General features: G+C 40.4%; 1 protein-coding gene across 1 annotated transcript; it reads left to right on the top strand.

The window, feature by feature from the left end:
- Positions 1-484: 484 nt before the first annotated feature.
- Positions 485-10,302, top strand: LOC137327856 (insulin-like growth factor II). The gene is made up of 4 exons (XM_067993720.1): positions 485-621; positions 2,849-3,002; positions 5,678-5,847; positions 8,333-10,302. Exons 1-4 carry the CDS (start codon positions 553-555, stop codon positions 8,570-8,572), a joined length of 633 nt encoding a protein of 210 aa, XP_067849821.1. The 5' UTR covers positions 485-552; the 3' UTR covers positions 8,573-10,302.
- Positions 10,303-13,599: the final 3,297 nt, after the last annotated feature.

The following is a 13,599-nucleotide window of genomic DNA, read 5'->3' as shown; positions in this document are numbered from 1 at the left end:
TTGCCAAAAACCCTATCAAAAGCTGTCAACATAATGAGAAATGTTAGGGAGTGACAATTATGTTAAACAAGAGTGATGGATTAGAACCTCATTTAAACAGTTGAGGGGGAGGGGGGGAGGGGAGTAGGCTATATTTTGTAAGCATCAAAATATTAATTTTTAACCCAAAATGAGTGACTGCCACTCTTAAATGAGTGAAATGACAGGTCTGACACACATAAAACATCATTAAAACGCACAACTGAAAATCTTTGCAAAACAAAAAAAAGCATTAAAGAAAAAAAAAATTGCATATTTTCAAAAAAGCCAATTTATTGCAGTGGCTTGGAAGAAGCCAAGCGCTGGGCTGCTCGTGCAGACGGAGTTGGCCAGGTTTTACCAAGTGCTGCTGTAGCGGCGGTGACCCCTCGGAGCGTGCGTGCTGGCGGCTCACGCTGCGGGTATATAAGGAGCGCGGGAGCTCTCTTCTGTCTGTCTCCTGAACTCTGGAGCAGCGTTTAAAGCAACTTCAGCTGGCAAGTGCGCCTCCCCCGTCTCAACAAACGCCGTACAATGGATCCCAAATGCCCAGCTCTCTGCCCGACCTGTGCAGACTCAGCTTGCAGCGACAACTCCGTTAAGGTAACGAAGGAATTAGGCAGAAATCGATTATTTTTTTCACCCGAAAAAAAAAAGAAATCGAATCGATTTTTTTTTTAAAAAAAAGAAAAACATTATGTTTAGTTGCAACTATTGCAGAACCACTTTCATTGTTGGGGTAAGTTCTTTTTGGGAAGGGGGGACGTACTGCAAGAGAGAATAAGTGTGCTGCTTCAGGCGCATTTAAAAAAAAATACTTGTTATGCATTTCTCGTCTCATTTGTTTTAAAAAATATTGTTGCACTTTTTGCACAGAAAAACGATGGGGGGAGGTGGACAAAAAAGTTATGCATACAACAGCCCTTTCAACCGGTTTCTTCGACTGTTGTCTCTCCGTTAACAGCAGCTTTCAAACGTGTTTCAGTTTAAAAAAATAGTGTGTGAAGTGCATTGAGAATAATGCAAGCCCGGGCACTGAGAACAGAGAAGTAATTTGATGCCCTTATTTCTTGTTTTGTACTATGTTTGCTGTTCGCAGTCTGGGCTGGGGTGAGTTTCCCACCGTGTTCCACTGGGTAGCGTTAGTATCCTGCTTGTGTGCTGCTAGACTCGCTGCTTTGACTTTACTGTAATATCCTTAACCGGAGGAAACAGATCTATGATTTCTGATACATCGTTATAATCCATATCCATTTTTTAAAAAAAAATCTAGTTTAGACTTGAGATAATTACCTTTTTTTTATAAAAAAAAACTTTATTTCAAAAGAATTGTAACTAAGTAATTTTATGGACTCCCCCTAATTTTAAGTTGCCAAGACAATCGGGCTTTATGAATTAAAAAATGAAACTCAGCAGTACAGTTCTGTGAATGACACACACACACACACACACACTGCTCAGGCGTGTGTTTCTGTTTCATGCATGGAGTTGTTGAGATTTTTAAAGGTTCCATTGGGATTTTCAGTACAAATCTTTTTTTTAAAACATGAGTGCAAATGCAATTTGTGAGGGGTTCTTAAAACTGTTGAAAAGCATAAAGTTAATTCATGAAAACGTCACCTTTCACTGGAGCATACTGTTGTAAGTTATTTAAGCATAAAACAGTATAATAAAAGTAATGACATGTGTCTATAAAAATCAGTATTTGCTGGAGCCTGTCCTGTATTCATATTCAAACTAAGGGACATAGATTTTAGAACCGCTTCTCTTTTATATCTACATTCTACACTCAGTGGTATCTTTAACTTAACAAGTATTTGTAATATTCTTCCAAAGAAAAAAATTGTATTTTTTAACTGATTTCTGTTACTCCAAGCAAGCTTTTTTTTAAAAAAAGTATTTATTCAAACAGAAAGATCAGGTAAATTGAATGGAATTGCACAGATTTACATTGAATTGTGAAAGAATCTACAGCCTGTTGCTAGTGCAATTATAGATAATAATCAGCATGATTGCACCCCCCCCCCCTCCTCCACACACCAAAACAATTTTTGTCATGGAGTTTTGTACTGCAGATAATCATCAATGTAAGGTGTCTGCACCATTCGACACCATGGGCTGGGTACCGTGGACAGTGCCACAGATTGCATATTTGTGCTGGTAACCATTGGTTACTAGCTCCAAAATCAGCTTAATTAGGTCAAAAAAGGTCAAAAGAATTGACTTACACCATCCATAGTAGTCCTGTGCACAGTGGGTGCTTGAGCAGCTGATGGGAGCTTTTAAAAACATAATCTACACCGTTTCAAGAATTAACATCAACCTGTTCTGAACAGATAACGTGCGTCTCAGATCTAAAAAAAGTCCATTGCAATCAGTTTTCATTCTCCCGTTTCACTCTTAGTGTAGCAGACCAAAGTGATTTTATCAAAGCTTGTAGACAACACGCTAACTTTGACTGGGCTAGATACTGGAATGCATATTTCCGATTCTGCTCAAGTTACAAGGATAATATCTTGACTTGGACTCAATGTAATGACATTACTCTTTAACACTGTTTGGGTCAGATCTGATCACATCCATTTACAAATGAAGGTCATGCTTTGAGTTGATTTGTTTTTTTTGGAGCAACTGGGGATTTGCACTTATTAACATTAAACATTTGCCGTCACTGATGCTGTTAATGAGACATTACTATATGCACGCTATAATCTGTCGAAATAACATAACACGTGGTGAGGTGGTTTGGGGAAACTACAGTACTGTACAGGATCTTAAGATTATTGGGAATCAACAACTTCAGCTGATTAACTTTTTTTTTCCTTTCCAGGGCAGAAAAATGTCCCCATCCAGACAACTGCTGTTCATTTCCATTGCTTTCACCATGTATATCGTAGATGGAGTGACTGCAGCTGAAACACTATGTGGTGGTGAGCTGGTGGACACGCTACAGTTTGTCTGCGGCGAAAGAGGATTTTACTTTAGTAAGTTAACCACTTTTATACTGAACATTCAGGAGCTAAAGAAATAATTTGATAGGTGTAAAGCTTGATGAGTCTGATTGCTTTTTCCTGTTACTAAAAATTTTTAGTATGTTCTTATTACCCTTTCTTGTTATCTGATGATTACTTTTTGTGTGTGGGGTGGTGCAGGGGGGTCCACTAAGCTAAATTCCCATTACAGTGCCTATGTCTCTGATTACTTTTTGGAGGTATTGAGGGGTCTGCCAATTTTTAAGGTTCTGTTTCAAGGCCAGAGGTGTCCAATTTTTTTTGGTGGGAATACGAAGCTAAGAGGGTTCCTCTTGGATCCACAGCCGTTCCACATTTTGATGGTGTGGCAATGCCATTTGGTAAAAGACTTCCTTAAAGACAATCCACTCTTCACTCTAGTGATTTTGTGTCACATCTACTAGTGCTTGAGGCTCTGCAAAGCAAACAGAATGGGCATGTAAATGAGCAGTGCGAAATTCAGGATTGTGTTGAAAGTTTTGGAAGTCAAAAAAAAGAAAAATGCTTCATTTGGATTCCAGGCAGCCATTGAAAATTTCAAAACTGAGATCCATAGATTTTTATTAGGTAAGGGATATGGAACCAAGGCGGGTAAATGGGAGTTGAGGTATAGATCAGCCATGATCTCATTGAATGGCGGAACAGGCTCGAGGGGCTGAATGGCCTACTCCTGTTGCTATGTGTGATCCACAGTCTGGATTGAACAAAATTCTGTCCATCGATAGGGTTTACAGAACGATGGACATTACTTGCATTGACTTGGAATAGCTCGCACTGAAAAGTAAGGAAGTAAGACAAGATTGGATTTTCGAATGGTTTATAAATCACGTTGCCTTACAAGGTAATAATGATAGGAAAAGCATGTCTCTTTTTAAGTTAGCGTTATGAGAATAGGCTGCGCCACTCACTGGGCCCAGAGAAGCTGTGATTCGTAACTTTCCAAATCACACCTGCTGAGCTACTGTGGCCATCCCAGAAGTGCCATGTTAGTCAAAATTAAGATTGCTTTTGAGCAGATGGAAATGAATCTACAAACTCCTACATACCGATGAGTGGAATACTCTTGTTAAAATCAGGCTGGATCATTCGTTTTAAAAGGCGGCCAACTCTGAAGACCAGATGCAATAATTGGGGACTCCAGACTAAAACTGTTACATGCAAAAAAAAAAATCAATTCTTCATTCCCGCAACCCCCCCCCCCCCTTCTTCAGAGTATAGGTGGGGTCAGGATACTTTTTTAAAAAAATAGTTATTGCTGTACTTCAAATACCTGAACTACAAGCTATTAACGATCTTTCCATTGGGCTAGTCAATAATAAATGCTACTGGATTTATCATTTTAAAAAAAAACTTCATATACAATGTCATTAGTGTTTGCAGCCAATCATTGAGGAATCCTTGAACAAAATATGACGGCACTTTGATTTCCCCACAAACAGCCTGCTTGCTCAGTGTACAATGAAAAACCTCTTGACTGCTTTAAAAAGTTCCTATTTGTTGCTTACAGACCTCATTGTAATAGAGCAAAGGAACAGTTAGCAGACAGGTGACCAGTGTCATAAACTCGGGTCTTGAACTGTGGATAAACTCAATTTCCAAGCCTGCACTTATGCTGAATAAGCACAATTTTCTTGCATGTGCGCTCTCTCTCTCTCTCTCTCTCTCACTCTCTCACTCAGTTTGACAAGGACACAAAGCTAAACCACTCTGCTGATAGTCACAATGGAGTGCTTGTTTATTTCCACATTCTTCTGATTAAAGTAATACTGCTGCAGCATTCCATCTTTCATTTAAATGACATTTTTAATGATCCAGGCTTTTGGACCTATACTCTGAAAAAGAAAGGAGGGGGGGGGGGTTGCGGGAATGAAGAATTTGTTTTTTTGCATGTAACAGTTTTAGTCTGGAGTCCCCAATTATTGCATCTGGTCTTCAGAGTTGGCCGCCTTTTAAAACGAATGATCCAGCCTGATTTTAACAAATTCCCCAATTTGTAGGACTTTGGTTACCAATGATAGTGTAGTTATGTCTTGCATCAACATGCCTCTATTCTTGTTTATCTTGCTGACCATCTGGAGATCTTCACAAGTGAAGGAACGTACAGTTAAGAAAAAAATAACAATGTGAAGAGGGGCCTTTCTTTTTAAGAGAAAGATAAAGCCTTTGCACGGAAATGCGACTCTCTCATAACAATGTGGCTTAAGTGTTTTTCTGCGTGCACCTACGACAGAAAGTGATGCTATCTACAACAACCTGAGAAAAAGGAATGCAGTCATCAGTGAGATTCCCAAAAGGATAATTACTGTCTGCAGTCCCTGAGCTACTGAAAAAAGTTAACATGAGTACAGAGTTCATAGCGAACTGACATAAAAGGTGATTGCCCATTACCTCAGCCAGAGTTATCTTTTACTCTGATCCTACAGTTAATGCCAGATAGTTCATGGAACCCTCGTCCCCTCTGTTTCGTTGTATGCCTCTTTTTGCTGCGTTGGCAAGGTCAAGTGGCCTCTGCTTTTTGGCATGATCCATACCTTTTTTAGTTTCTTTCTTCAGCATTAAAGTCAGTGTTAACTGGAAGCTTCCTGGAGTTTTCTTTACTGAAGAGGGAAGAAAAAATAAAAAAAATCTTTTCTCTCCCACCTTTTCAGGTAGAGCGACTGGACGATCCAATAGCCGTAGACAGAACAGAGGAATAGTCGAAGAATGTTGCTTCCGCAGCTGTGACTTGGGCCTTCTAGAACTCTACTGCGCAAAACCTGTCAAGAAAGAGAGAGATCTCTCTGGCACACCTTTTAATCTTTTACCATCAGCGAATAAGGTATGCGGTTGTTTCATTGCTGCTTTCATCAGTAAAGTGATATATTTTTTTCAAAGCCATTTTCTCAACATCTCTTCACCACCATGCCATCCTTCTGCAAGTTCTTTTGCAGGGGGTAGTTAATAAACCGATTGTATACTTCTGCCCGCTACCCTCAGATAGAAGGTCTCCATTTCCAGGTGAAAAGGGTTCCAGTCATTCGTCCCCCTCTCCAACCATGACATTTATTGACTTTTTAGAAAGGATTTCTGTTGTAGCTTACTTGGGTACATTGGTATTAGAAACTGTCAGTACAGTTAATTATGGGCTGCTATATTTCAGAGCAAATCTGAGAGGAGCATGTTCTAATTCAGCTAATTTTCTTTCTCCGCCCCCCCCCGCCCCCACTTCCAGGGGAGGCACCTGGCTTTCCCTTTGGACAGACTAGGCTGAGATATTCAAGGCCTACTGCTCCCTCGGAACGGCAGTGTACCGTTCAGTCTTCTGTTTTCCTTCATCTGTCTTTGTGTGCCTGCCGCTTCCCTTTGCCCCTGTGTCCTTGAGGCTGCTTTTGGAAAACCCAGCCAAACTGGGCCAATAAAAACCAATAAGAACACTATTGCTATAATGCATATAAGTACATCATGGGTCCTGAATTGTTGGTGGGCCTTATTGCTGACCCTATAGAACTCTGTGGGCGAGGACGAAACATTTTTTTTTGACAAAGTTATGAAGCCATATAAAACACACCTTAATTCTCCTTATCGTATATTATAACCTGAAATCATTTTGTCAGCTAAATCTTACCTGATTTTTTTCTTTATGGAGTTTATTAATTACAATTTACTCATTTTTCCCAAAATCTGAAACTCGTGTGATTATGCTGTAGGTTGACAAACAAAGCAGCAAATGTACAAAAATGGAACTGGGTTTAACGGCCTTTACCATTTTGCTCTTGGCGTGTTAGTAGTGTCATTGCTGGCAGATGGGTACATGATATACCTCATAGAATCATACAGTACAGAAGGAGGTCATTAGGCCCATCGTGCCTGTGCCGGCTCTGTGGTACAGTTATCCAATCAGTCCCACTCCCAGGCTCTTTCCCCACAGCCCTGCATATTTTTCCTTTTCGAGTATTTATCCAATGCCCTTTTGAAAGTTATTATTGAATCTGTTTCCACCACCCTTTCAGGCAGTGCATTCCAGATCATAACAACTCCCTGCATTAAAAACAATTCTCCTCATCTCCTCCCCTCTGGTCCGTTTGCCAGTTACCTTAAATCTGTGTTCTCTGGTTACCGACCCTCCTGCCAGTGGAAACAGTTTCTCCTTATTTACTCTGTCAAAATCCTTCATAATTTTGAACACATACCTCAGCCAGCTTAAGTAGTTAAGAGCCCCTTTCTTTCATTGCACACATAAAACTTTCACCAAATGATCAAAACACGACTAATTCCAGTTACTAATTGTATGCCTTTATTGGAGGAATTTTGTCGTATAGGTAACATCAATTGAATCTGTTTTCCCTGTGATATAAAGTATTACCATTTTGTTTTCAACATCTGTGCTATTGATTTAAGCCTTTCTTTTTATCTTTTAACTCCAGTACAATATTAGGAGCATCCAAGACTAAAGAGGTTGTTTCATTTAAAATAAAGGACTCCGTTGAAAGAGACCTTTCAACTGATGTTCCCCGGCAGGGTTCACAATGTGCCACCTGCTCTCTAGAGTGTTCCAGAAGACCAAGCTATTTTCAGTAGCATGGCTGTCTTTTTGATCTCATCCAGAGCCCTACCAGGCAAGATCATGGCAGTTGATTTGATGCCAACTTTGCTGTAGGAACAGGAAAGGACCATTTGACCTAACGAGCCCACCCTGTTTTGGTTGATTTCAAACCCATCTTCCTGCCTTCTCACTTTATCTCCATCCAGTCTGCTTGTTTAACAATTTTTTTTATATCGCTGGCAAATAAGACTTGAGGCCTGTCACAAATGAGCAAAAAGCAGACTACCCCACAGCCTATGTTCATGCCCATCAGCATCTTAAGGACAGAAGTTGTGAGGCTCCGCTGCCAGCTTGGTGCCTTACTTTACACAAGCGTGGGGACAGGTTTGGGACTTCAGGATCATCACCTGAACTTTGACCCATACCCGCACCTAGTGAGACTCCATGCTCCCAGCGCAACTTCTGACCTCTAGTGCGCTGTTGTTTTTGATGTTCTCAGAAAAGTATATCTCCATGAACTTTTGAAAAATACCCCAATGGTGATGTTCAGAAAGGAACAACAAAACCTTTCCAATCTCATTAAGACCTTGTTTACCAGTTGACAGTAGTTCATGCTGTGGTTCTTATTTGCCATTTGTTAAGCGACTGGCAGTGCTAAGCCAGTGAACGATAGGGACACGGTAGTTAACTGAGACTTGGAACATCAGATAGCCTTTTGATGCCGTTATAACCGTAAAATGTAATTGGCTTTGTTGCTAACACTGTTTGTTTTCAATTGCAGGAAAGCTTTAGGAAGCCTTTGGTTGCCAAGTATTCCAAATATGACTTCTGGCAAAAACGATCTGCCCAGCGTCTGCGAAGAGGCATTCCTCCAAGTTTCATGGCCCAAAGGCTCAGGAGGCAAGTTGAGGAAGTCCAGAGCTTACAGTACGTCAAAACGCACAAGCCACTTCTGACTCTCCCTGTCAAACCACCCCTTGACGTCCAAGCGTCATCAAAGAAATACTTCAGTCAAGAATGATGAAGAAAACATTTGCACATTTCTTGTGATAAAAGACAGGGATTATAGCTTTGTACACGACGTCATTTCTGTGGCATTCCAACTGATTTCTCCGCCCCCCCCCCCACCCCACCCCACCCACCCATTCCCTTCCCCTTCCATCAGCCAGCAAAGAAATGCAATGATACTCAAGCAGCCCAGTAGAGGCGATGCCTGGTAGGCGAAAGAAGTCACAGCGTCTGAGATGTTTGGGCCAATGAGGTCGTGCCGCAGACTACGATTTGTTTTACATACAAATGTCATGTGATGCATTCTAGATAATGTGTCCTCGATTGTTCTGCACCTGTACAAGAAGGGATATCAACACTTTGTGGAATACCTAGTGTCATCCAGATCCTGCACCTTTTTTAAACAAGATGAGATTAGGAGGACCTGTGAGGGACTAAAGACAGTGGTGTGTGCAGTTTCGCATTGCCACAGATTGCGTCGATGTTTTTATTATTTTTCTTTCAACGGCACTATTTCTGATGAACGCTGAGTGTGGTCACAGACACACTTGTGTTATGGTGCTAACTTGCTTTGAAAGAAGCAAAATAGCTGACTCGAAGAATTGGGATTTGATAAATGCACGAACATCAAACAGAACTTGAAATGAACTTTTCCGTTTTAGGAAACGTGTAAAAAAAAAAATTAGCTTGGTTTTGGCGGTGCAAGATAGGCAAGGAGAAGACAAAAGGCACAAAAAAAAAAGAGACAAAATCAAAGGGAAACAGCAGTGTTCTAATGATTTTTTCTATGTTTTGCAACTAACTTTATTTCTTATTCATAGTAGTTACTTGCTTTGCTTTGAAAACATACTTGAACTCGTATACTTAGTGTCCAGGGTCAGATCTTTTTTGGAATTAGTCTTGAGCTATATCTTGCAGTGTTGAGCCGCCAAGCTATTAAAAGTAATGGCACTGCGTAAAGGCATTATTTATTTTATGTAAAATATATATGAAAATTGGTCCAAATAATGTACTTAGCACTGATGAGCAACTGCAAAGACAGATAAACTATTTTGTCTAATTTTGTACTAGTAAAGCTTTCGTAGATGCTTTGTACCAAAAAATGAAAAGAAAAAGTTTTTTTTTCTCCTCTCTCCATCTCTCTCGCTCTCTCTCTCTCAATGAGTGTTGTTTGGTGTTGGAAGCCTCTGTGAGGTGCCTTGATTCAGCCAGAGAACCTCAGGCCTCTTTTTTTTTTTGGAAACTATGTGTACCCATGCTCACTGCTGTCCGTCGTGGTATAATCAAGTGCAATTACTTGGTTACAGCTCATCTCTTGTTTTTTCGACCCACATTGTGTTAACAGCTTTTCTTATCAGTTTTGTGAATCACTTCTGGTTTGAGTGACTTTACAGTATATTCACCATTGCTTCGTCAAAAGCAGAAAGCTTCAGTTTTTTTCTTAAAAGAAAATGAGCTCAAAATTACATCACTTAAATAGGACTCAGAAAACATAGTTCCTTGTCAAACGTTTGCATCAGCTAGCATGAAGGGAAACATCGGCAATCGCATTAGTTAAATAAAGCTTTTTACTTTTTTAAAAAATGTTTTAGCAGAAACAGTTAAGGTGTACTCTCCTGTTAACTAATATAATGTCATGTATTTAACATGTGCACTCAACCAACACTAGACACTAGAGGAAGACGAGATTCACGATCATTGTACTTTTGTTTTTAATATCAATAAAAGCAATTTATTACAATACATTTTTCGTGTTCTCACTTCTCGTACTCTCGCGTTTAAACTATGGCGGGAACAACTGCAACAAATTATTTCTTAGACCTCAAGGGTCTGTAAAATGTCTGATTTCAGGAATTGCTGTGGAGTGTGCCTCTGATAATTCTGCTGTTAAACCGAAATAAGATTGAGATGAACATGCTTCCCACATTAGTTTACAAGTCAAGAGATCCTCCATTATATAATGAGTAAATAGCACTGCCAATAACCGATCAATTAGTAAAGGACAATTAGATTGTCTTCTAGAACAGAGCAACAGCACAAAAACAGCATTGTGTTGCACTCCACACAGTGCAGAGGGAGCTTTACAATTGCTTGCCAATCAGTGAGGCGACTCTGTTTAAGAACACAGTAATAACAGGCTACTCAGGAAAGTGTGTTGGCTGATGAAAATTGTATTACAAAAATAAGTTCTTTTTTTTTCTGAAGGCTATGTGCATACCATGGTTTCAATAACTTAATTCAATCACTAACTTGAAGTCAGAATGTTGAAAAAAAAATACTGGTCTGAGGTAATTGGGGGCATGACACCTATCAGGGTTATTTCGAAAAAAGCGAGTGTAAGTGACAATTGGTATGGGTGGTTTCCAAATTGTGAGATTTTTCACCGTAATGGGAAAAAATAATTTAAATGATTCCAATACAAGAATATGTTTTTGTGATCTTGAGTGTTGATAACTGTCCACCTTCTTGCATATTCTTTATTCATAGTTGTATCTCAGCAGCTTAGTCTGTCATTCACACAGGCTGGGTTCTTCTCTTCCTGTTCGCATAAACACCTCTCGAACTGCCATCAGCAAATGCTCGAAATCATCTGTCAACAGCGCAGAGGATTAATGGAAAGGGCTGTGTCTGAGCTGCAAGAGACCTTTGTCATCTGCAACTCCAGGACTTTTAGAAGGGAAAAGGCATCTGGAAGAGCATAATCTTCACTGGCTGTGCTCCTAGTATAATTCTGTTGCTGAAGAAAGAACAGACTGTCTTTTTTTTGTTTGATGATACCGGCCTCGTTACCAGTTGGGATAGATCTTGGGAGTAGATATCAGTGGAAAATTCATGCTTACCGTCTTCAGCTTTAAAGGGGTACTGTCATTGGGAATCAATGGTTTGCCAAACATAAATTTCTTACAGGTAGCAACAAGTTTGGCGATGGACATTCATATGAAAGAGAAGGCCACCTGGATCCATCTAGCCTGTCCCTCATAACCATCATAGCTTTTATAGTCGTGATGTTTATTGGACAATATAAAAGGATTGAACTTCATAGCAGAGCTTTTCTAAGTTTTGTACAGAAAGTATTAGGAATATTGCAGTGGACTCTCATGCCCATTGTTATTTCTGATGTAACAGGGCAGGACGGTCAGTAGAACTACCATAATGTTTGTCTGTGCAACTACCCTGAGTCACGGCCCATCCTAAAATGGGGCTCAGAGAAATTAGCGGCCAAAATAACAGCTTTTTGATTTTAAATGCCTGAACATGTGCAGAATTTGTTTAGCTAGGTGGGGGGTTATGGGTATAATCAAAAAGTTAAGATTGTGGCTTAATGAATGGGAAGGTTTTGAAGTATTGACAGAATAGAATCATAAAAAGTTAATTCAGAAAGGTTGTGTAGCATAACAATAACTTGCATTTATATAGCGCCTTTAACGTAGTAAAACATTCCAAGGAGCTTCACAGGAGCGTAATTAGACAAAAATGGACAGAGCCAAAGAATGAGATATTAGGACAGGTGAGCAAATGCTTGGTCAAAGAGGTAGGTTTTAAGCAGTACCTTAAAGGAGGTGAGAGGTAGAGAGGTGATGAGGTTTGGGGAGGGTATTCCAGAGCTTAGGGCCTAGACGGCTGAAGAATGGCCGCCAGGATACAAAATTGGATTGACGACAGAAGACAGAGGGTGGTTGTAGAGGGTTGTTTTTCAAACTGGAGGCCTGTGACCAGCGGTGTGCCTCAGGGATCGGTGCTGGGTCCGCTGTTATTTGTTATTTATATTAATGATTTGGATGAGAATTTAGGAGGCATAGTTAGTAAGTTTGCAGATGACACCAAGATTGGTGGGATTGTGGACAGTGAAGAAGGTTATCTAGGATTGCAACGGGATCTTGATAAATTGGGCCAGTGGGCCAATGAATGGCAGATGGAGTTTAATTTAGATAAATGTGAGGTGATGCATTTTGGTAGATCGAATCGGGCCAGGACCTACTCCGTTAATGGTAGGGCGTTGGGGAGAGTTATAGAACAGAGATCTAGGAGTACAGGTTCATAGCTCCTTGAAAGTGGAGTCACAGGTGGATAGGGTGGTGAAGAAGGCATTCAGCATGCTTGGTTTCATTGGTCAGAACATTGAATACAGGAGTTGGGATGTCTTGTTGAAGTTGTACAAGACATTAGTAAGGCCACACTTGGAATACTGTGTACAGTTCTGGTCACCCTATTATAGAAAGGATATTATTAAACTAGAAAGAGTGCAGAAAAGATTTACTAGGATGCTACCGGGACTTGATGGTTTGACTTATAGGGAGAGGTTGGATAGACTGAGACTTTTTTCCCTGGAGAGTAGGAGGTTAAGGGGTGATCTTATAGAAGTCTATAAAATAATGAGGGGCATAGATAAGGTAGATAGTCAAAATCTTTTCCCAAAGGTAGGGGAGTCTATAACGAGGGGGCATAGATTTAAGGTGAGAGGGGAGAGATACAAAAAATCCAGAGGGGAAATTTTTTCACTCAAAGGGTGGTGAGTGTCTGGAACGAGCTGCCAGAGGCAGTAGTAGAGGCGGGTACAATTTTGTCTTTTAAAAAGCATTTGGACAGTTACATGGGTAAGATGGGTATAGAGGGATATGGGCCAAGTGCAGGCAACTGGGACTAGCTTAGTGGTATAAACTGGGCGACATGGACATGTTGGGCCGAAGGGCCTGTTTCCATGTTGTAAACTTCTATGATTCTATGGTGGGTGAAGTGGGGATGCTCCAAGAGGCCAGAGTTAGAGGAACACAGAGTTCTTGGAGGGTTGTAGGGCTGAAGAAGGTTACAGAGATAGGGAGGGGCGAGGTCATGGAGGGATTTGAACACGAAGATAAGAATTTTAAAATTGAGGTGTTGTTGGACAAGTTTTGCAAAAGTGGGTACGTGTGAAAAATCAGTTTTCATCTGAATTTGTCCTCTGGGATATATAGTTGTTCTGACCAGCAACAAACACTGCTGGGATTTGTATTTACAACCAGATTTATTTGCAGAAGTGCTATTTACTGTCAGGGTTTACGA

The sequence above is a fragment of the Heptranchias perlo genome, chromosome 12 (assembly GCF_035084215.1).
Source record: "Heptranchias perlo isolate sHepPer1 chromosome 12, sHepPer1.hap1, whole genome shotgun sequence".
Classification (NCBI taxonomy): domain Eukaryota; kingdom Metazoa; phylum Chordata; class Chondrichthyes; order Hexanchiformes; family Hexanchidae; genus Heptranchias; species Heptranchias perlo.
The sequence above is the reverse complement of the archived record's forward strand: the minus strand, read 5'-3'. Positions and strand labels throughout refer to the sequence as shown.